The sequence below is a fragment of the Aspergillus aculeatinus genome (genome assembly GCF_003184765.1).
Source record: "Aspergillus aculeatinus CBS 121060 unplaced genomic scaffold BO66scaffold_85, whole genome shotgun sequence".
NCBI classification, from domain to species: domain Eukaryota; kingdom Fungi; phylum Ascomycota; class Eurotiomycetes; order Eurotiales; family Aspergillaceae; genus Aspergillus; species Aspergillus aculeatinus.
In genome coordinates, this window is record NW_020291554.1 from 58802 (window position 1) to 76831 (window position 18030).

General features: G+C 52.8%; 7 protein-coding genes across 7 annotated transcripts; 4 read left to right on the forward strand and 3 right to left on the reverse strand.

Annotated features, from left to right (window-relative positions):
• Window positions 1–418: 418 nt before the first annotated feature.
• Window positions 419–1933, forward strand: BO66DRAFT_336722 (uncharacterized protein; the record flags this gene model as incomplete). The annotated part of the gene is made up of 4 exons (XM_025644295.1): window positions 419–576; window positions 667–694; window positions 757–1270; window positions 1329–1933. The coding sequence occupies 4 exons, from the start codon at window positions 419–421 to the stop codon at window positions 1931–1933; spliced, it is 1305 nt and encodes a 434-aa protein (XP_025498084.1).
• An 847-nt stretch (window positions 1934–2780) lies between these two features.
• On the forward strand, window positions 2781–4646 carry BO66DRAFT_475948 (putative tetracycline transporter). Its single transcript, XM_025653290.1, has 2 exons — window positions 2781–3008; window positions 3065–4646. The coding sequence occupies exons 1-2, from the start codon at window positions 2940–2942 to the stop codon at window positions 4370–4372; spliced, it is 1377 nt and encodes a 458-aa protein (XP_025498085.1). The 5' UTR covers window positions 2781–2939; the 3' UTR covers window positions 4373–4646.
• Window positions 4629–6259, reverse strand: BO66DRAFT_244943 (uncharacterized protein). The gene is made up of 2 exons (XM_025642899.1): window positions 5775–6259; window positions 4629–5700 (listed from the first exon to the last, which is right to left on the reverse strand). The coding sequence occupies exons 1-2, from the start codon at window positions 6067–6069 to the stop codon at window positions 4898–4900; spliced, it is 1098 nt and encodes a 365-aa protein (XP_025498086.1). The 5' UTR covers window positions 6070–6259; the 3' UTR covers window positions 4629–4897.
• A 116-nt stretch (window positions 6260–6375) lies between these two features.
• Window positions 6376–9523, reverse strand: BO66DRAFT_361409 (chromosome segregation protein). Its single transcript, XM_025645036.1, has 8 exons — window positions 9341–9523; window positions 9100–9257; window positions 8900–9051; window positions 7888–8834; window positions 7694–7828; window positions 7510–7641; window positions 7160–7458; window positions 6376–7106 (listed from the first exon to the last, which is right to left on the reverse strand). The coding sequence occupies exons 1-8, from the start codon at window positions 9378–9380 to the stop codon at window positions 6450–6452; spliced, it is 2520 nt and encodes an 839-aa protein (XP_025498087.1). The 5' UTR covers window positions 9381–9523; the 3' UTR covers window positions 6376–6449.
• A 424-nt stretch (window positions 9524–9947) lies between these two features.
• yme2 (putative RNA12 protein) lies at window positions 9948–15085 on the reverse strand (the record flags this gene model as incomplete). Its single annotated transcript, XM_025650666.1, has 5 exons — window positions 9948–11504; window positions 11570–11950; window positions 12493–12997; window positions 13052–14794; window positions 14860–15085. 5 exons carry the CDS (start codon window positions 15083–15085, stop codon window positions 10043–10045), a joined length of 4317 nt encoding a protein of 1438 aa, XP_025498088.1. The 3' UTR covers window positions 9948–10042.
• Window positions 15086–15296: 211 nt separating this feature from the next.
• BO66DRAFT_396339 (EMI1 family protein) lies at window positions 15297–16413 on the forward strand. The gene has a single exon (XM_025648443.1). The coding sequence runs from the start codon at window positions 15352–15354 to the stop codon at window positions 16087–16089; it is 738 nt and encodes a 245-aa protein (XP_025498089.1). The 5' UTR covers window positions 15297–15351; the 3' UTR covers window positions 16090–16413.
• Window positions 16414–16616: 203 nt separating this feature from the next.
• On the forward strand, window positions 16617–17840 carry BO66DRAFT_464963 (uncharacterized protein; the record flags this gene model as incomplete). Its single annotated transcript, XM_025652480.1, has 1 exon — window positions 16617–17840. One exon carries the CDS (start codon window positions 16617–16619, stop codon window positions 17790–17792), a length of 1176 nt encoding a protein of 391 aa, XP_025498090.1. The 3' UTR covers window positions 17793–17840.
• Window positions 17841–18030: the final 190 nt, after the last annotated feature.

An 18030-nucleotide genomic window follows, 5' to 3' on the forward strand; every position in this document is an offset into this window, starting at 1 on the left:
GTAGAGTACGCGCCTCCATCGTGTAAGATTCTTCGCATATGCAGCGTAGTGTGCCAGCTGTTGCAATGGTTGTTTGGGTCGCAAGACGTGTTGGGGCTGAACCAGTGACTGGAGCTGCAGCAGCACGCGACGAGGGCGGTTCGGAAGAGTTCCACCCGCATCTGCCAGCTGCTTTTCCCAATTCAATCCCCATCCCCATCATCTCAGTCTTCCCTTTCTGCTTCAACTGTTTCCGCCTTCTTCTCACTTCCACCTCAACAAATCCCTCCTCCTGTCCCCAATTGTGCGCATATATCTTTGCGCTACTGTACAAGACTTTCACACTGTTTTTACTACTCTTCGCATAGCTTTTATTCTACATCGTCTGCTTAGGCGCTAGACCACTTCCTCCGAGTCATCACCGCACCAAACCAGCAACATGGCTGCCGCTTCTGTCAACTCCAGCCCTGCTCAACACTCCGAAACTTCTTCCAAGAAAGCAAAGTCGAATCATGCTTCTAGCCCTTCTATTGTCTCGAAGCCTGACACGAACGGCTTGGACAATCTAGACAACCAACACTTCAAGGAATTGCAGAGGTGCGTCTTCAGCGACAAGCACTCCGCGCATTCGCAATGCCGTATCATGGAGCTCTGGAGTCAAATCACTTACTAGATTCGCTGCAACAGAAGCTTGCGCAATGCTGTCAAGAAGCTGGTTAGTGCCCTTGCGTAGAGCTTTCACCCCCACTCACCGCTTACACTGGCCTCGTCCTACAGAATGCGACCGCCAAAGTCGACACCATCATTGCAGAGAACCCCGGCAAATCCTTGGATGAGCTTGTTGTTGAGAAGAAGATCAATGCCGACCAGAAGGCACAGGCTCTGAAGAAGCCCTCTCTACAAGCCACCGTTGCCCAGATTGAGGAGCAGATTTCCCACCTCAAGGAATTCGCTGCCTATTACGAGGAACGCTTGGCTACCCAGAAGGCGGAGCTAGAGCAAGCTCACGAGGAGCAGCTCGCAGCTCTGCGGGAGCAGGCTGATGCGGATGCCGCTGAAGCCAGCAAGAAGGATTTCAGCCAACAGCTATTAAACCTCAGCAAGTTCCTCTGCGCCGCGGCCACTATGAGACGTTCCGGAGACGAATCTTCGAACGAGAGCCGTGCATTCGAAGGTGTTCTATACCAGATTTACGGAGGAACTCAGGATGCTGTGTCTTCGATGCTCAAGATCATCGAGGGCGCGGATGACAAGGTCGTCGGTGTTGACGGCACCGCGCTGGAGATCACCTGTGAGTACTGATGCTTTTGTGTCTCAAGTAGTCGCTGCTAATTGCCTCGGGTCATAAGATGGTAAGGTGAAGCAGATCGCTACTGAGCTTGCTCCTGCTTCCGAACCTGCAACTACCGAGGCAGCTCCTGAGTCGGACCCTACTGTGGCCAATGCAGGCTACACTGAGTTGCAAGACTCATCCTACGACTCCAGTGCTGCCGCTGCGACTGAGCCTGCCGCGGAAGAGCAAACCGAACAGGTTGCCCCTCCTGCTCAGACTCTGACTACCGACGGCGCCAATCAAGTGGCTGAGGCTAGCTGGGATGCCAATGCGACTGAAGCTGTGGAAACTTCGCCTACCGCTGAAGAATGGGTCGAGGTGCCACGGGACCCTGCTGAAACCGAGACTGGACTTGAAGCTACTCCTGCCGCTGCTGAGGCCGAGGTGAAAGCCGACACAGCTGTGACTGAGACTACTGCGCCCAGCACCGAGGATGTTACTGTTCCTAAGCCCCAGGACGGCTTCGAAGCCGTCTCGCACCATCAGCGCCAGCCTAGCCGTGGTAGAGGCCGGGGTGGCCGGGGCCGTGGTTTCCGGGGCCGTGGCGGTCGTGGCGGTCGTGGAGGTCGCGGACGCGGTGGTGCCAATGGCTCCTCCGCGGCCCCTGCTCCCAGCCAGTAGAAGCCGCTTATAGGGAGTTGATAAGCTGCTGTCTGATTAAAGCAACGTGCGTCTCCGCGAGAGGCATTTGCTTTCAGTCGATTTGACTCCGACGCCAGCATCAATCTGCCTGGCCCTTCATCGAGCCTCTCTGACCTCGCTTTCTCAAGTCTTCTCTTGCCTCAGCCCGGTGTCCTTTTCTCTAATCTCTCTGAAATACTAATAAACTCAATGGGTAACGGGAGTGTCATGGTTCACGAACGCAATGACTCTTGAAATGATTTACAACAAGGTTTCTTTAGAGTGAAGATAATAGCAGGGTGTCACTACTCCGCCGTTCTCTTCATTCTGCTTTTCTTTTGGATCTTGTCCCCAAAAGTTCCTGTTGTATATGTTTGCAGTTATTGAGCGTGCATATTGATTTCTGCAATTTTCTCCCCTTTGATATTTCTTCTATCTCGGCTGTGCATTCCGCTCCGATGTGGCCTTTTCTTTCTGCAGGTGGCGATGGTGCTTTCTGCACTGCCCCTGCATTCTACTTCACATGTATTCTATTTCCGATCATCATGTTGACATATGGAGATGGAGGTTTGGACGGGTTGCGGTGGAGAGGGGTGAGAATTATCTTGGCTGTTGACAGCCAAGGGCGGAGCATGATCAGAAGCTTTCAACGATGTGACAGGTAGATGATGAAAGCAGATGTTTTCCTCTCCGGAAGTTCTAGGTTCATTTTACGTGTAGAGAAAGCAAGATGATAAGCTGGAGAAGTGTAAGAGCTCCGACGGAGCTGTCTGAAAGAGGTAATGCCGCGGGTAGGGCATAGGGCTATGACATAACGGGGGGAGAGGCCATCTTGACTCTCCTTCCATCTACTTTTGCATCAGACAACCCTTCGACTGTCCAGTCACCTGCACTCTTTTCTTTCTTTCTCTTCCGTTCTTTTTCCTCTAGTGTTGCTAGTCGAATTCCTTGTTCTCTTATTCTCTTATTCGTATTTCCTGCCCGAAAACTTTCTCAATTGACCGTCATGGCGTTACCCGCAGAGCAGCGGAAGAAGATCCTCAAGGTCTTGATGACCTCGCTACTCTTGGATTTGGTATGCGCCCCAGTTCGCCGGCTAAAGCAAGACAAACACTGATACTCCTACACTAGATATCCTTTACTTTCATTCTACCACTCTTCCCTTCCCTACTTACCTTCTACCGCAATCAAGATCCGTCTCCCAACTCGCTCCTCAACCGCTTGTTCCACTATCTGAACGCCTATAAGAACTCATTTGCGAAACCCATCGATTCACGCTATGACATAGTTCTTCTGGGCGGCGCACTTGGCTCGCTGTTTTCTTTCTTGCAGGCACTTGCAGCGCCATTCATTGGCCGTCTGTCAGATAAACACGGCCGCAAGACCGCTCTCCTCTGCTCTATGGTCGGTAACACCCTTAGCGTAGCTCTTTGGGTTACCGCGACAGACTTCCGAACTTTCCTCGCTAGTCGCATTGTCGGTGGCCTCAGTGAGGGCAACGTGCAGCTCGCAAATGCTATTGCCACTGATATCAGCGACCCCAGCCAGCGTGGCTCAACCATGGCCCTTGTTGGCGTCTGTTTCAGTATCGCCTTTACTTTCGGGCCCGCGCTCGGCGCAGCCCTCTCCAACATCACCACCGTTGCCGCCAATCCCTTTGCGACGGCCGCGGGCGTTTCGCTTCTCTTGATCGTCGTTGAAACCGCCTATCTGTACTTCTGTCTCCCGGAGACCCATCCTCATTTCACCAAGCTGGTTCATGCCCTCAACACGAACAACACCAAGAACAACAACAACAATAACGAAGCCCAACCATCCACCACGCCAGCCCATTCCGCGGAGCCTCAGGAACACACAAACAACCCCGCGCTCCTCAATCTGATCCATTTGCTATTCCTCCTCCCTTTCTCGGGCCTCGAATTCTCCCTCCCCTTCCTGACTGCCACTTTCTACGCGGGAAGTAAATCCAGCCCCTCCGCCCTCAACGGCCGTCTGCTCTCCATGATGGGCCTGATTGCCTCCCTCCTCCAGGGCACCGTGGTGCGCCGCCTGCCTCCGCTCAAAACCGTGCGCATCGGCGTCATCGCATGCGCGATCTCTTTCTTTATGCTTGCGCACGTCTCCTCGCTGGGAGGCCTCTACGCTGCGGGCGGGCTATTAGCTATTACCAGTGCGACGGTCGTCACCGGGCTAAACAGCTTGGGGAGCTTCGAGGCCCAAGAGGAGAATCGTGGTGCCGTGTTAGGGAAGTTGCGGAGTTGGGGACAGGTTGGACGCGCGGCCGGACCGCTGTTGTTCTGTTCCTTGTTCTGGTGGATGGGCCGGGAGGTGGCCTACACGGTTGGCGGATGTGCCATGTTGGTGGTCTGTGGAGGGGTGTTTGTTTTGCTGAGGGAGCCGGTCGTTGGTGGACAGAAGGAGTCCAAGAAGAAGAATTAGACCCCATACCTGTTTTCTTTTGAACTGCGACGCTGCGTCAGGCTCTATGGTCGGAGACGATTCGTCACTCCATGCATTATTCGTGGGTTCCTGCACAGCTGCTGTCGTCATGTCTGATGTGAGGTTGGATAGATTTATATGGACATATTGCATCATCACTGGCTGGCCCAGTGCTTCCCACTCGGCTGGATAGCGCCGAGTTGCTTGCTGATACACCAAACTTGAGTCATTATTCATTACCTATGTAGCATAATTTACATGTTCGAAGACTTGTACAGTAAAATGGGAGATGAGATAGGTCAAACATCGAACCCGGATAAGCTCAGACAACAGCCGTCCAAATATCCATCAGGTCCCGCGCGGTGGGGGGAGGCTTTCTTCTTTACGAAGAAGATAGAAAGAAGCGCACCCGGCTAACTCCCTTTTCCGCGAACGTCACGGGAGTCAATCCTCCTGAAATAAACGCGCCGTAGCAGATGCCAAACCACAACAGCAGCAAACGTTACAATCAGCTTCAATAGACAATCAGGCATGACCGCCTAACTGATACCGCTTCTCACGCCCATGGAAGCCCCTCGCGCGCGTGAAGAAGCTGTCCCTCGGAGTCGAGTGGTAGCCCTGGAAGGCCAGGCCCGGCTCCGCCGGCGAGGGGTCCAGCGACTCCCTGGCCTTCCCAATCAACCAGTCGGCCAACGTGACGAACTTCGGGGTCCGTTCCCATCCACATGCATCGTCAGCGTGTTCGATCGTATGCGACGCAATGCGACCCTCTTCGTCGAATGAGAAGATGAACAGCCCCGTGAACTGTTCCTCCTTGGAGAGTTTGAAGATCGGCGCATCCCCGCCCAGCAGCACGCTGAGGCCCTTGTTGGTTCCGGTTTGCGAAGGGCCGGTCCCCGGGGCCGGCGACGAGGAAGCGGAGGCGGTGGTGGTGGTGGTGGGACGCGGGTTGGCGGTGAAGGAGGGTTGCTGTTGCTGCCCGTGATGATGATTTTCGCTGCGCGGTTCGGTCCGCCACCGCACGACTAGGCGCTCGTCGCTGTCGTCTGGTTGTTCCCCGCTGGCATAGCGGGCCGGGTCCAGCACCGTGCCGGCGCGGACGATGCGCTCGCTGATGATCTTGAGTTTGACGTTGCCGAGGAGGGGCAGGCTGCTCCAGGCAACGGGCACAGTCCACAGTGCGGCTCGGTAGAGGGTTCGCCCTTTAACAGTGGGGAGATGAGGGTGCGTCGACGGAAAGAGGTGCAAGGTTATGCTCGGGGAGAGTATCTTAGGTGGCAGAGGATTGGTGAGGATGTTTGGGAGGAGAGGTGAGAGGATTCGAAGCGCTGGCCGGACGGCCTTGAGTCAGCACGTTTTTCTTTTCTGGTATTCCAGTACTAGACCTCTGCACGAAGCTTACTTTTCCCGAGCTTGAGAATGCGCTCGTCCGGTTGTTCATGATCCCCCCGCGGCCGCTCGAGTCCGTCGAAAGCGGACGGTTGGAATCCAGTTTGCGAGAATTGGGGTTGCGACGCAGGCGTCAACGAGGGTCCACGAAGAACCTCATGCTGAGCTGAGAGCCGTGGAGTCGAAGAAAGATAGAACTGATGTGGAGGAGAAACACGAGGACTAAGAATGGAGCTCGAACAATTGATGGGATGTGTTCCTCGTCGGCTTCGCGCGCAAGGAAGCGCACGGCCAGTAAGCGTCGGCATCACGGAGTCTTAGAAGAGGTGGACGGGACTCTCATCCAGGAAGCCTTTGTCGGAAGATCATCACATGCATTTCCAAGCAAAGTCAAGTCATAGAGGGTCAGATAGATATGATCAAGATGGTTAAGTTGGCTGGCAACATGGAAAGGTGAAGAAAGAGTCCCGTCGAAGATGGAGATGATTCGGCCGGAAATAGCTGTGATTGGTGCTTCGGCTATGACGTCGGCCCGTCAATCGATCAGGATTGTGGCCTGAGGCCACAAGGCATGAGGAAGGCAGGAAGGCAGGAAGGTATGAAGGCCAAAATATGTGCGCATGCATTGGTGGTATCTATCATAATGATTATAGTGCGGTCATACCCTTGAAAAAGGGCATGTCTCCCTTTACATTCTCTCGTCATCCTCCCCAAGATATCGCCTTTCGGCCAATTCTCGGATCTTGTCTTGCAGGACGCCTCGGCCATAGCGTTCAGCCACCTTGACGGCCGCCTCCACCATCTTGCCGTTGCGGTCCCTCATCATCTGTACCAGTTCCAACGCCTTCATACCTCGCTCCTCGCCCTCTCGGCACTCCACTGCTAGAAGTTGCAGCAGTATCTTATCCACCTCAACTTCCTTCCGAGCCAGCTCGGCGCGCTGACTTGCCGTGGCGTTAGTGGTAGACACCAGGTCTTCAAAGAGTGACAGCAAGATGTTTCCTCGGACAAAAGCTTCTTCAAACCGAGCTCCATCATGTCGAATCGAGCCACTGTCCTCGTCGTCTTCGGCTCCCTTGCCCGGTGTGTCGGAAATCGGGATGCGGAAGTCGAATTCGCTCAACAGCGGCCGCGGGAAGTACGGATACTTATCACCTCCCTTGAGAATGATGCAGTGGAACTTGTCCTGAGCCACAGCAACGGGCCAGTAGGTCTCCTCTTTCCGTCCGCTGGCTAATCGCTCTAGCTGCTTCGTGTCTAGCAGCGGTACCCACCGAGCCTGGCCATTGTTGCGCCAATGCTGAAGGACAAGCAACACGCCTTCGGAGTCATAAATGCATGGGTCCTGTAGCTCCAAGTCAGTATGTAAGTCCGGCATGGCAGGCTGGAGCAACCAACCCCATTATCAGAAAAGAAGACACTTTGCAACTCGGTATCTTCAGGCAGGGCGACAACGTCCTCATTTTGACAAATCTCGTCCCGCTTGACGTTCTCTACCGAGTATCGTAGTGTTGCTGTTCGGCCATCGCTGCTCAGTGGACCGTTGCCCACAGTCATGATATAGTCTCGCCATGCAGCACAAGTGACGGCAGGGCTCTTCTGCCGGTAAACTTTGAACGGGGTGCCGAATAATGTGTAGACACGAACGTAGTCTTTGGTCGTTACAGCAACAATGTAGGATTCACTGAGCGCCAGCGCTGTCGAGGCGAGTTAGCAAGGCCTGCAAACCAGATTCTCGAGTTCCTTACCCCGTATGAATTCGCCCTTTGGAAGCTGCGTCCGCCAATCTGCACGGGTTGTCCATGTCTCGTGAGGGCGATAGAAGATCGTCGCTGGACTGCCATCCGTGGGGTTATTGGAGAACAAAGTTCCATTGTCATCTAGGTCTTGTTAGTCCAGGGCTCGACCCATGTGTGTTTGCTCTCAACCTACTCAGACAAGCCCGATCGTAAAGGTATGGATCCGTGAAGTGGAAATCACGGTGAAGCTCGCGGTCGTAAAATTCCACTGTGATAGTGTTATGGGTTTCTTGGTCGACCGTCCAGACACAACCGGTCAGGTTCAAACCTTCAACAGTTAGCGTTCGATCACAAGGGGTATTCTATGATCAGATCCAAAGCACATACAGAGGTAACGTCTATTGCCACGCCAGGGTGTGCTTCCTGGTTGGAGAGGAGGGTGAATCTTCGGCTTGGCAAAGGCCGTCAAAACTCGCTTGTCGGTATGGCCATCGATCTCATCCGTGTGTGAGCCAACTCGCTTGCCGAACCCATTGATGTCCTCCGCGTAGCCAGCCCCGTCATCATCCTCGACGAAATCATCCATGCCGACATCGCCATTGAGGATCTCATCGAGAGAGTCAAGGCTCCCGGCTCTTTGCCTCCGTTCGATGGTCTCCTTCGGGCGGTTCGCCAATGGCCGTCTTACATTATCAGAGATTTCTGTCAAGGCCCCAGAGAAGATAGGTGCGGCCTGTAGTGGCTTCTCAAGCAGTGGCTGATGCTCCTTGGAAACGAAATCATCGTAGATAAACAATTCTCCGTCAGACGTTGTGAATGAGACCGAGTTTTTCGTTGGATGCCAGGCAAGGTTTATCACGTTCGCAAAATCGTAGCGTTGTAATACCTTCTGCGTCCTTGTCTCCCATAGCAGGATCTGACCATCCGCGCCAGCAGTCGCAAGAAGCGCTCCATTAGGTGACCAAGCGAGCGCCGTAATCTGTCCATTATGACCGCCAGCAAACACCTTCTCCTTCTTCCACTCGCCCGTGGAAAAGATCGCAATATCCCGGGTCGCTTCGGCGGATGCAAACGCCGTTCCGTCAGGATGCCAGACAATCCGGGATGTGGCCTCAACCTCCGGCTCAAGTCGCCTAATCACCCCGTCCAGCTTCTGCACCAATTCGGGTTCGTCCGAAAGTGTCGAGTAGATGTAAAGGATACCATCCGTACAGGAGACCGTAACGTATCGGCCACTCGGGTCGAAAGTGACGTGCTTGGCGCCTTTCGACTGTTCCCGTAGATACTTGACTTTAGTCATGTCCTCAATATTGACAATCTTCACTGTAAGCTCACTAAGAGGCAAAAATGTTAGCCAGCCCACTATACCACGCATATAGGGAGTACAGATCTGACTTACTCGCTCGCTACCGCGGCCCACTCGCCATCTCTTGAGATTGCGATATCCCGTACTGGAAGCATGCATCGTACCAATAGCTTCACCATCTTGCCTGACTGAATCTCGTATTGCCAAACTGTGCCGTCTTCTGCGCCCATAATGAAAGATTCATTCTGCACTTGATTAGTCTTCGACCAGGCAATTCGAAGAGGGAAGCATACAGTAGCACCGATACCCAGATGCCCGTCGACGCCCTCGTCCACCGTCTTCGGCTCGCCATCTTGTCCCACGGTGTAGATACGAATTGCGGAGTTCGAACCGCCAGTAATCACACGCCGGCCATCAGGCGTATATGCGAGTACTGTAGTGCCCGGGGTATCTGCGTTGTTTGATGCGCGTCAGCCTTCAATTCAGGTAGACAAGAGCAACAAGTGAGGTGTGGTGATCAGTTGCGAGACTCACGGGCGGGTCTGCCCCTAGGGCGCATCGCTTCAGAGGACATGATGATGTGGCCCCGGGCTTTGTCTTTGGTAGAGTCGCCGGATACCCGAGAAAAGGAAAGGTAGAAATATAGAGAACCAAGTCAGTATAGCTCCTTTCAAGGTACTGAGCTCAGTCAATTGTCGTTTGCAGCCTGTGATCGCGTATGTCCATGCAGCCGCGGCGAAACCACGGAGTACCCGGGGACGTGCTTTCGGGGCACACGCGTTCGACGCGTCTAACGTTATCGTCCCAAGTACTTTTGCCTTATCTGTCCCATAATCAGGGCTTAGGGCACGCTTTCAGAGCTGCCCCTCTGGATCATTTATCATTCAATTCGACAAGCCATTCATACATCGTAGCTCGTCTAGTATTGACTATACGAAAACCATGGTCCTCCACAAAGTCATCGGATTTGAGACCCAGCGACCACAAAGAACTCGGAGCCTTCGCGGACCGAGACTTCCTGACACTGGTTCACCTGCCTGTTTTTCTACTTGAATGCCCGCTTGCAGCTCCTCCGGGAAAGAATCTCGATCTTATTGCTACGATGTTGCAAGCTGTCCCAACGGGTTAGGGTCGATAGCATATCATGAATAACTTCTCGAATTTTGGTATATACAAACAACCATAAATCAAACACCGTGTATATGCAAGGACAAATGTGAACTCAGTCCTTTTTGATTAGATGCGTTGCCGCATTCGTACCCTGATATCAGTCTTCGGCAAGAAAGCTGCAGCGGATGGTCTATGCTCTGGTATGGCAAAATCGTTGCCCTGGGCGGGTTCAACGTCCCACAAGGCGATGATCGCGGCAGAGAAAGCCAGAAGTTTTCGTTCTGCAAAAGCGCGACCTTTACACCCCGACACACCCCCGCCAAACGGTTTGATGACGTCCATACTTGCTTTCTTCTCGCCAGTGTCTGGGTCGGTCGTGACAAACCTCAGTGGATCAAACTGGCTAGGATTAGAGAAATATCGGTGGTCATTGTGGATGACGGCGTGAGGGATGACAATAGCATCACCCTTCTTGAATTTGTACGAACGAGGCTGCGATAACCCATCCAGAGCTGCATCTTCTTCGGATTCAGTCACAGTGAAGTCTGATGTGACATTTCGAAATGATAAAGATGCAGAGTCCAGGCGCAAAGTCTCATAAAAGCTAGCCTTCAGGAGAAGGCATGATTTGATGAGGCCTTCTGTATCGATGGACATGCGAGGAGGCTCGTCGAATGGAAGGCCAGTTTCTTCCCTGCTCGGTCGGGTAATCTTGATGAATGGAGTGATTTCTTGACGAATCTCACCCAGGAGAGCACTGTCGGCATATATGCGAAGGAGATGCCAGAAGACCACGTTGGGAGAGTTTGAGTTCATGGCCCAGAGCAGAGACAGATGTGCAGGAGCGCTTGATCTGGCAGAAAGTCCTAGGCTTTTGCACTTCCGTATCCGTTCCCTTAGAGGCTCTGAGATATCATCCAGGTCTCTGAAATCGGCGCCAGGATCCAGGCCATCGTCCCACGCCAAGAATGCTTTATGAAATTCCGTCAGAACTTCCAACAGCCGGTCACGGGCAGTATGCGCTGCAGATATGCCGGGATGTGATAGCCGAGGAAGGCCCGTGGCTACGGCAAGAAAATGATTGTCAAGGGTGAAGACGTCAGGAAGCAGGGTTGGGTTGGCTTCCAAAATGCTCTCTCCTGTGAAAATAGCCGTTGTGATATGGCCAACGAAATGACGAATCAGGGCGAAGAAGTTGACCTCGCAGACCAGAATGTCATCCTGTCCAACCACCAGTGCCTGACTGCCGCGTTCCCATTGCATCTGATCGACTATGCTCCGGCAATTCGTGACCAAATTAGGGGTCTGGCGTTCAATCAAGCGGGTAGCAGTCCGTGTACCTTCCGTGAGGAAGGGTTCACGCATGAGCAGATTTGGCACACTGTGACTGAGCGCATGGTGGTCTGCAGGGCTCAGACTACGGAGCGCACCACGGTCACCGAAGACTGTCCGTAGGGCATAGTTCATTAAATCGGCCGAGGAGATGCCTCGTGCTGTAAACACAGCTTTGACTAATGAAGGGGCGACAATAGTGATGTGATTCGTGCCGCCCATATAAATACCGAAGACAGGCTCGTTCATAGATTCCCTGAGAATGGGATGTTAGTTAAGATTCAAGGTCATTCGGCAAAGGTGGTGCACAGGAGAACAAACCTGGCATTCCCAATCAGCTTCACATGGTCCCGGGCGAAGGATATACCATGGCCTATCCAAGGGAGCCAGTAAGGCACCATCCGAACCGAGCGTGTCGGTCCCGCCTCGGTTCCACTACCGAGGCGACTTTGCAGTCCGCTGATGAGGCGAGTCGCCACGCAAACGGACACCAGGAGAGCCACCCACGTAGGCCACCCCACGCTATTGAAGCCATCGCGTGCCAGGCGAATAAGCCCCCCGGGGACTAAATCGTATCCTTCCATTTCCCAAGCACAAGGGCGGATGCCCCTCAAGAAAAGTGCTGGTGCAGACCGGGACAGGGGTTGAATAGATCGACCGTCCACCACGATGGTCATACAATGCGCAAAACCAGAAGAATAGCTGAACCTCTCAAAACAATATCAGACCTCATATGAAGCATAAACGAAGAGGGAACCTTGCAATCTGGCGCTGTTTCAGAGCGCGGAGATTTATGCAAAGAAGTAGTAGGTTGACTCGCAGATGCAGTTGGGCTACAATACGGTAAAATTACCGTTGCTTATCTCAGCAGAACTCCCCTTCCTGCCTTGTTTTCGGGGCGATAACACATCTGCTACCTAGTATTCTCCAAGGCTAAACCAACAACTGGTTGACTCGACGGCTAAAAGCTGATCCATCAAATCCGAATCGGAGCTCGACTTGGTCTGAGGCATTTCAGATTAAGTCTCAACAAGGATGCATCTTCCTGCGATCTTTTCACTGTGCGATAGGTCTACGGAGGCTTGCGGCCAAAAGTAGACTTGACAGATCATTCCCTGTTCATTACATTCGAAATTATGTACACTACATATCAATGCAATCATAACGCAGGCCGATTTTCCACTGCACCTGTTCAATGTTCCCGCCGCAGAATCTTCTGCAAGGTTGCGCTCTCTGCCTCATACCTGCTTACCTTGTTTTGTGAGCTATAAACCTTACCTAGGAGCCACTTAATACGGCTGGCGAGCTCCCAAGGTTGCTTGGGCAGCGTTCCTAGAAGTTGCAACTCCTCCTCGTACTTGCTTATACTTTTGTTCTCGACACTAATGAGCTGTTTGAGAATTTCGAGATCTAGGCGGCTGCTCAAGGTCTTGTTCTCGGTGAGACGCTTGAAAACGGCCCGGTACACAGGCTTGCCAGGCTTGACCACATCGGGGCAACCATTGACTGAGTTGATAGAAATCAACTCCGCCTGCTCAAGAGCACGCAAGGATGCTTCACCGTTGTCCTTGAAGAGGTCGGATAGCAGGATCTGGTTGTAAGGTAGTGCCGCATCCTTAGCGTTGGCAAGTGTTTTGATTAGGTGCCATGCCTGTTCCTGTGTCCACGGCTTTGAGGTTGTGTCACTCCCCAAGATGAACATCTTCAAGATCTCGGAGGCTGACTGTTCGATTATGCGGGTGACGGCAGCTGATTGTATGTGTTAATTGCTGACCTCCTTCATGCATTGGCAGCCTGACTTACCTAAAGGGGTTTCTCCAGCTTCAATCCGCCGCGCCATGAACTCAAGGTCAGTGACCCGGCCTCCCAGTACCTGTATACAGCTGTCCAAGTCTGACAGGTTACCGAGGTCGAGAGTCTGTTTCGTGCCAGTCTTTGATTCGTATTCCAAATGACTGAGCACAAACTTCCTTCCTACCTCCGGTGAACAGTCGCCCAAGGAAATGGTCCGGAACACGGAGTTGGGTAGAGCTTTGCTCAATGGCTTGGAGAAGGAGACGTCTGTGGTGAGAAAGATGACGTGCGCTATATTCCCAGTGGTCAAACCAGCGGCCCATTCGGTGAGTTTGTCATAGACGACACTGTCCTCGGAGAAGTTGTGCAGGAAATTATCGATAACCACCACGGGCCTCTGCTCTGGATGAGCCTCAAGGTATTCCTCATCACTTAGATGGGCTTCTTTTTCATCGTTCTTCTTGTTCTCCAATGCAACTTTCTTGAGGGCAGTGGCAGTATTTTGCCAGATCTTGCTGAGCTGAGCATCCAAGGTCTCTGAAAACCCGGCTTTCGTGCCAATCATACCTTGAGCGGCCAGATCGATAAAGCTGCTCATGCTGTTCATCCAGGAGAAGACCGGTCGGTATCCTACTTGGCTAGCAGCACGAGAAATCTTTGCCGTGTCACCTTTTGCATCCTGAATTTGCTTACAATCGATGACAACCTTGTACCTGTAGTTTTCCAGGGCGCGATCCAGAACAAGCTCTCGCTTTCCGGTGCCGCGAGGTCCGTGAATGACGATGAACGTCTCAGCGTTCTCCATCAGCCACGACTGTAGCTGAGCGATATCACCTTGACGATCTTCCCAGATAGCCGTGAGCCGGCGCGGATCAGATCCGCGGCGGCCGAAATAAATGATATTGGCTTTGTTCACCTGGTTTCTGATCCACCGCAAGATGCTGTTTTCTTCTTTTTGCAAGGTCGCTTTGATCTTCATCTCAATGAAGAACGTTCGGATTGGGTCAAAAACAGTTACTGTGATGGCTGCGATGAGGGCGGCAATAATGGGAATTACAATCCTTGGATGGTTCAAGAGCCAGTCCTTGATCATGGACAACTTGATGTTGGCTTCATACTTGATCTTGATCCGGGTGCCGGACTTTCCACCACCCTCATGCTCCGGAATGGTGAAGCCGTGCACGCAGTTCTTAGCCATGACGGCGTTCCTCGCGCGGGAGAACACAATGAAAGCATATCTGGGCGTGACTTTGGAATCGGACGGCTGCCTTTCGATGTCTTTTAACTTGCCGTACCGGCGAAACACACTGTACAGAGCCTCGGTGGTCGGCTCTCCTGCTGTCCCATCAGAGGAAGCAGGCAGGAATTCCACTCTCAGCCGTGGGGTGGGAATGCGGTATAGGTCCTCAATCCAGGGCCTGCCATGGACATGGGCCACGTTGACCTCCTGAAACGGATTGAACCATGGCCTGATAGGGTGTTCTTTGAGGTGATTCTGTATCGCGGTCACGATGTCCAAGTCCTTGAGTCCATCCTTGCGGTTATACTTCACAAAGGCGCCGCCTTCTCTGAAACGGGGGATAACCTCCCGAATATCGATGTCCAATGTTTGAGGAAAGACGCGACGTATTATGTGTAAAGGATCAGAAGCCGCTAGGTGTGGTCTGTCGATACGCTTCAATACTTGTTCGTATGACCGACCACCGCTAAGAGGTCCTTGTAGCAGCCATTGTAACCGCGAAGGAAAGATATCTGTATAATGAGTGCATCAGCATGGAGTGGTGTTAGTTTGAGACTTGGAAGTCAATATATCATACTGTTCACGAAAATAAGCCCTTCACCGTCCTTCACTTCAATATGACCTGTTTCGACAGTGCTAATATGAGAAGAGCTACTGTTCAGTCTGGCGAGGATCCCTTTTGAGGAGGGAATGGAGAGCCCACTGGGACGCACATGGGCTCGGTAATACCATGGCCTCACGATATGCACTGGAGCTCGCATCATCTCAGCGACGCAAGAGATGTGTAGGAGCAATGGTTTCATGGCTGGGTTCTTGGTTTATCGAGAGCATCCTATGACGTAGCTGGGGAGCTTTCATTATCTGTGAAATACAGCTTGTGACGACCGTGCTACAGGGCAGCCGTGCGGCCCCCGCTCCGGTACGGTCACACTACGTCTTCGATAAATTACAGCACTATCGCCAATCAGAGTCCATCGACTCGCATTTGTCCCTTTGATTCAAATCCGAGGTTCGGCCAATTCAACAGCCTCAAACAACAACTTTTTTTTTGATATTGGCCAGCGTCCCCATGGGCTGGTTGTGGAAAACCCCTTCCAAGGAGGGCGAGTCTCAAACCTCGCCTCCTGCTTCATCTGTGCTTCCTGATTCCGGTCTACCATCTGCACACACAGCACATGCATCTACGCCGTCCTCATCAGCACAAGCGGATCAACCCCCAACATTAACTCGCGAAGAGCAAGCCGACGCCGAATGGAAGAAGTTAATCGCTAGTCTCGAGGGCGATATTAGCCAGAAATCACACGATCAACAGCGATCGACTCCCGAAACACCGTCTCTCGATACAACAACATCATCCTCTAATCCTCATTCTCCCCCGAACTCGATCGCCCCCGATTCTCTCTATCCCGATACCATGTCTTGCCGCTCGGCATTCGACTACGCCTTTTTCTGTCAGTCTTTCGGTGGCCAGTTTGTCAACGTCTACCGATACGGCGAGCTGCGGTCTTGCAGCGAGCATTGGAGTAATTTCTGGCTGTGCATGAAGACGCGCACCTGGGGTGACGAACGGCGCAAGGAGGCGATTCGGGATCATTACCGGAAGAAGGCTATCAAGTACAAGACAGGGCCCAGCAGTGAGGATGTCTGGGATGTGCGCACGGAATCTATCGGCGAGTGCTTCAATGGCGACTTCGCCGCGCTCGAGAGGGAGGTGAAGGCTGCCGAGGAGGCCGCAGCAGCGGCAGCGGCCAGCCAACAAGCAGCGGCGGCATCCGCAACAGCAGAGGCGTCGTCAGCATCGTCATGAAAGAAAGATTCTAGTCGGTGAAAGCCCTCTCTCCTCTGGCCCATTCTTCTTTGCCCGTGTAAAAATATCCTGTCCATTTCCATGAACGTGCATGTTAGACTCGGTTGATCTTCATGTTAGTTTCGAATACGATACCTGTCCCTGGGGGATATTGTACGATAGCCATATTCAGATCAATCAAAAGGATGATAATGATTTGGCTAGACAATTGGGGGTGTTTTTCTCGGTCTCTTTGAAGACTGGAGTGCAGATTAAAGAAGACCGCCATTGTTTTCGGAATCGCGGTGGTCTGGCCTGTGAATCCTCTTTGTTAATCAAACAAACCTTTGTTCCCAATGAGTTCTTGAAAGGAATATTGATATGGGGATAAACTCCCTCGAAAGGGTCAGCCTGCGCCTTTTTCTTCCCCTTCGAATTTGCTGTTTCTTACTATGCATTGCACTACACTTCTCGACAACAACATTTAGACTCGCCCGTCCACAATCGAGCAGCAACTTCTTAATCCCTTCACAATCTTGAATCGCAAGATGGACAAGCTGACCGAGCAACCAGGCCAAAACAGAGCCAGGCGAGGTGCGTTTTCTGGACCCTCAAGTTCCGCAGCAGCAGCGGAGACAACGACACCAACACCAACATCAACTACACCAGGTTCACTAACTACACCAACTGCACCAACTGCCCCATCGCCATCTCACACGCAAGCACAGCCCTCCTACAGCACATTTCATTCATCGCATCATGAGGAGGGTACCGCGTACGTCCCACAATATAGAGATGCAACCAATGGCCCTCATGACGAGGTCGAGTACCACCCTTTTACCGCCCACGACCCCCTCTACTACCACCCGCGATATCGCAAAGTCGTGACCTGGAGGCAGCCAGCAGCGACCGTCATCCCCGCTGATGATTCGATTCCCCTGCCAGACCTCCCTCGGGAGACTCGCGCTCCTCCTCACCCTCCCTCTCCTCCCCCCATCCCCACGGATGCTAACTTGATGCCTCCGCCTCCTTTCCCCCGCCGTCTCCGTCCCCAGCCCCCGCAGCCCCCTTCCATCCTGAAACCCCCAACCAGGACCGACAGAGAGACCCTGCAGGGCAATCTCTGGGCCATGATGAAGCTCGCCGATCGCGAGCTCACCGCATGCCATGAAATCCTGGAGGCCACGAGTCAGCAGTGCCTGCAGCGTCTCTTCGAGATCGACGAAGGCTTGAAATACCTCGATGCGCTGTTCCAGGAGGACGAGCGGCAGGCGGACATGCTGCGACGGTATGGGAGGCACCACGAGCGCTCCGCTCATTGCCTGGCGAATGGGGATGTTCATTTCTACGCGTATCGGTACGGCCGCGGTCGTGTACCCAGGAGCACTCGGACTGAGCGGAGGACTGCAGGTATCAGTTCACCCTATCGTGGTGGCGGTCCTCATGATTGGCAGAATCGCCAGCGTGGCTTGGACCGTACCGTTGCCAGTGGACGGGTGGAAAAGATGAGGAAGAAGTCGGACAGTATGACTGGGATCGCGGCTCGAATCAAGCTTGGGTACGAGGACTTGAAGAACCGCCTTCCTCGCCGTAGACGAGAGGGAGACGAGGACGAGAATTGGGGCGGGATTGAGGGTGAGAAAACAGAGATTGAGACAGAGGAGGAGGATGCGGACGACGATGATGATGAAGATTACTATGATGAGGACGACAACGAGGATTGATCGAAGCCAAGTCTCCAAGGAATGAGATGGGTAGACTGCGAGATGGTGGATGTCGTTAGGGCTTGTCTTCTTATATTTTGTCAGTGCTCGTAATGCTAGTAGACCTTGTTTGTTACCAGCTTGCACAAATTTGAACTCGAATTTAAACAGTAATCATACTGTGCCAAGTCACTCAAGATCATCAGATTGATATTGACGTGAATAGAATATGTACAGACAGCTAGAAAGTTGCACAAAA

Excerpts from the sequence above, each read along its gene's own strand:
- BO66DRAFT_475948 (XM_025653290.1), top strand. The coding sequence starts at position 2,940 with ATGGCGTTACCCGCAGAGCAGCGGAAGAAGATCCTCAAGGTCTTGATG. Across the intron at positions 3,009-3,064 it reads CCTCGCTACTCTTGGATTTG|ATATCCTTTACTTTCATTCT; the intron begins GTATGCGCCCCA and ends CTCCTACACTAG.
- BO66DRAFT_244943 (XM_025642899.1), bottom strand. The coding sequence starts at position 6,069 with ATGCCGACGCTTACTGGCCGTGCGCTTCCTTGCGCGCGAAGCCGACGA. Across the intron at positions 5,701-5,774 it reads CATTCTCAAGCTCGGGAAAA|CGCTTCGAATCCTCTCACCT; the intron begins GTAAGCTTCGTG and ends CCGTCCGGCCAG.
- BO66DRAFT_361409 (XM_025645036.1), bottom strand. The coding sequence starts at position 9,380 with ATGTCCTCTGAAGCGATGCGCCCTAGGGGCAGACCCGCCC. Across the intron at positions 9,258-9,340 it reads CCCTAGGGGCAGACCCGCCC|ATACCCCGGGCACTACAGTA; the intron begins GTGAGTCTCGCA and ends CAAACAACGCAG. Across the intron at positions 7,459-7,509 it reads AAAGGGCGAATTCATACGGG|CGCTGGCGCTCAGTGAATCC; the intron begins GTAAGGAACTCG and ends TCGCCTCGACAG.
- BO66DRAFT_396339 (XM_025648443.1), top strand. The coding sequence starts at position 15,352 with ATGGGCTGGTTGTGGAAAACCCCTTCCAAGGAGGGCGAGTCTCAAACC.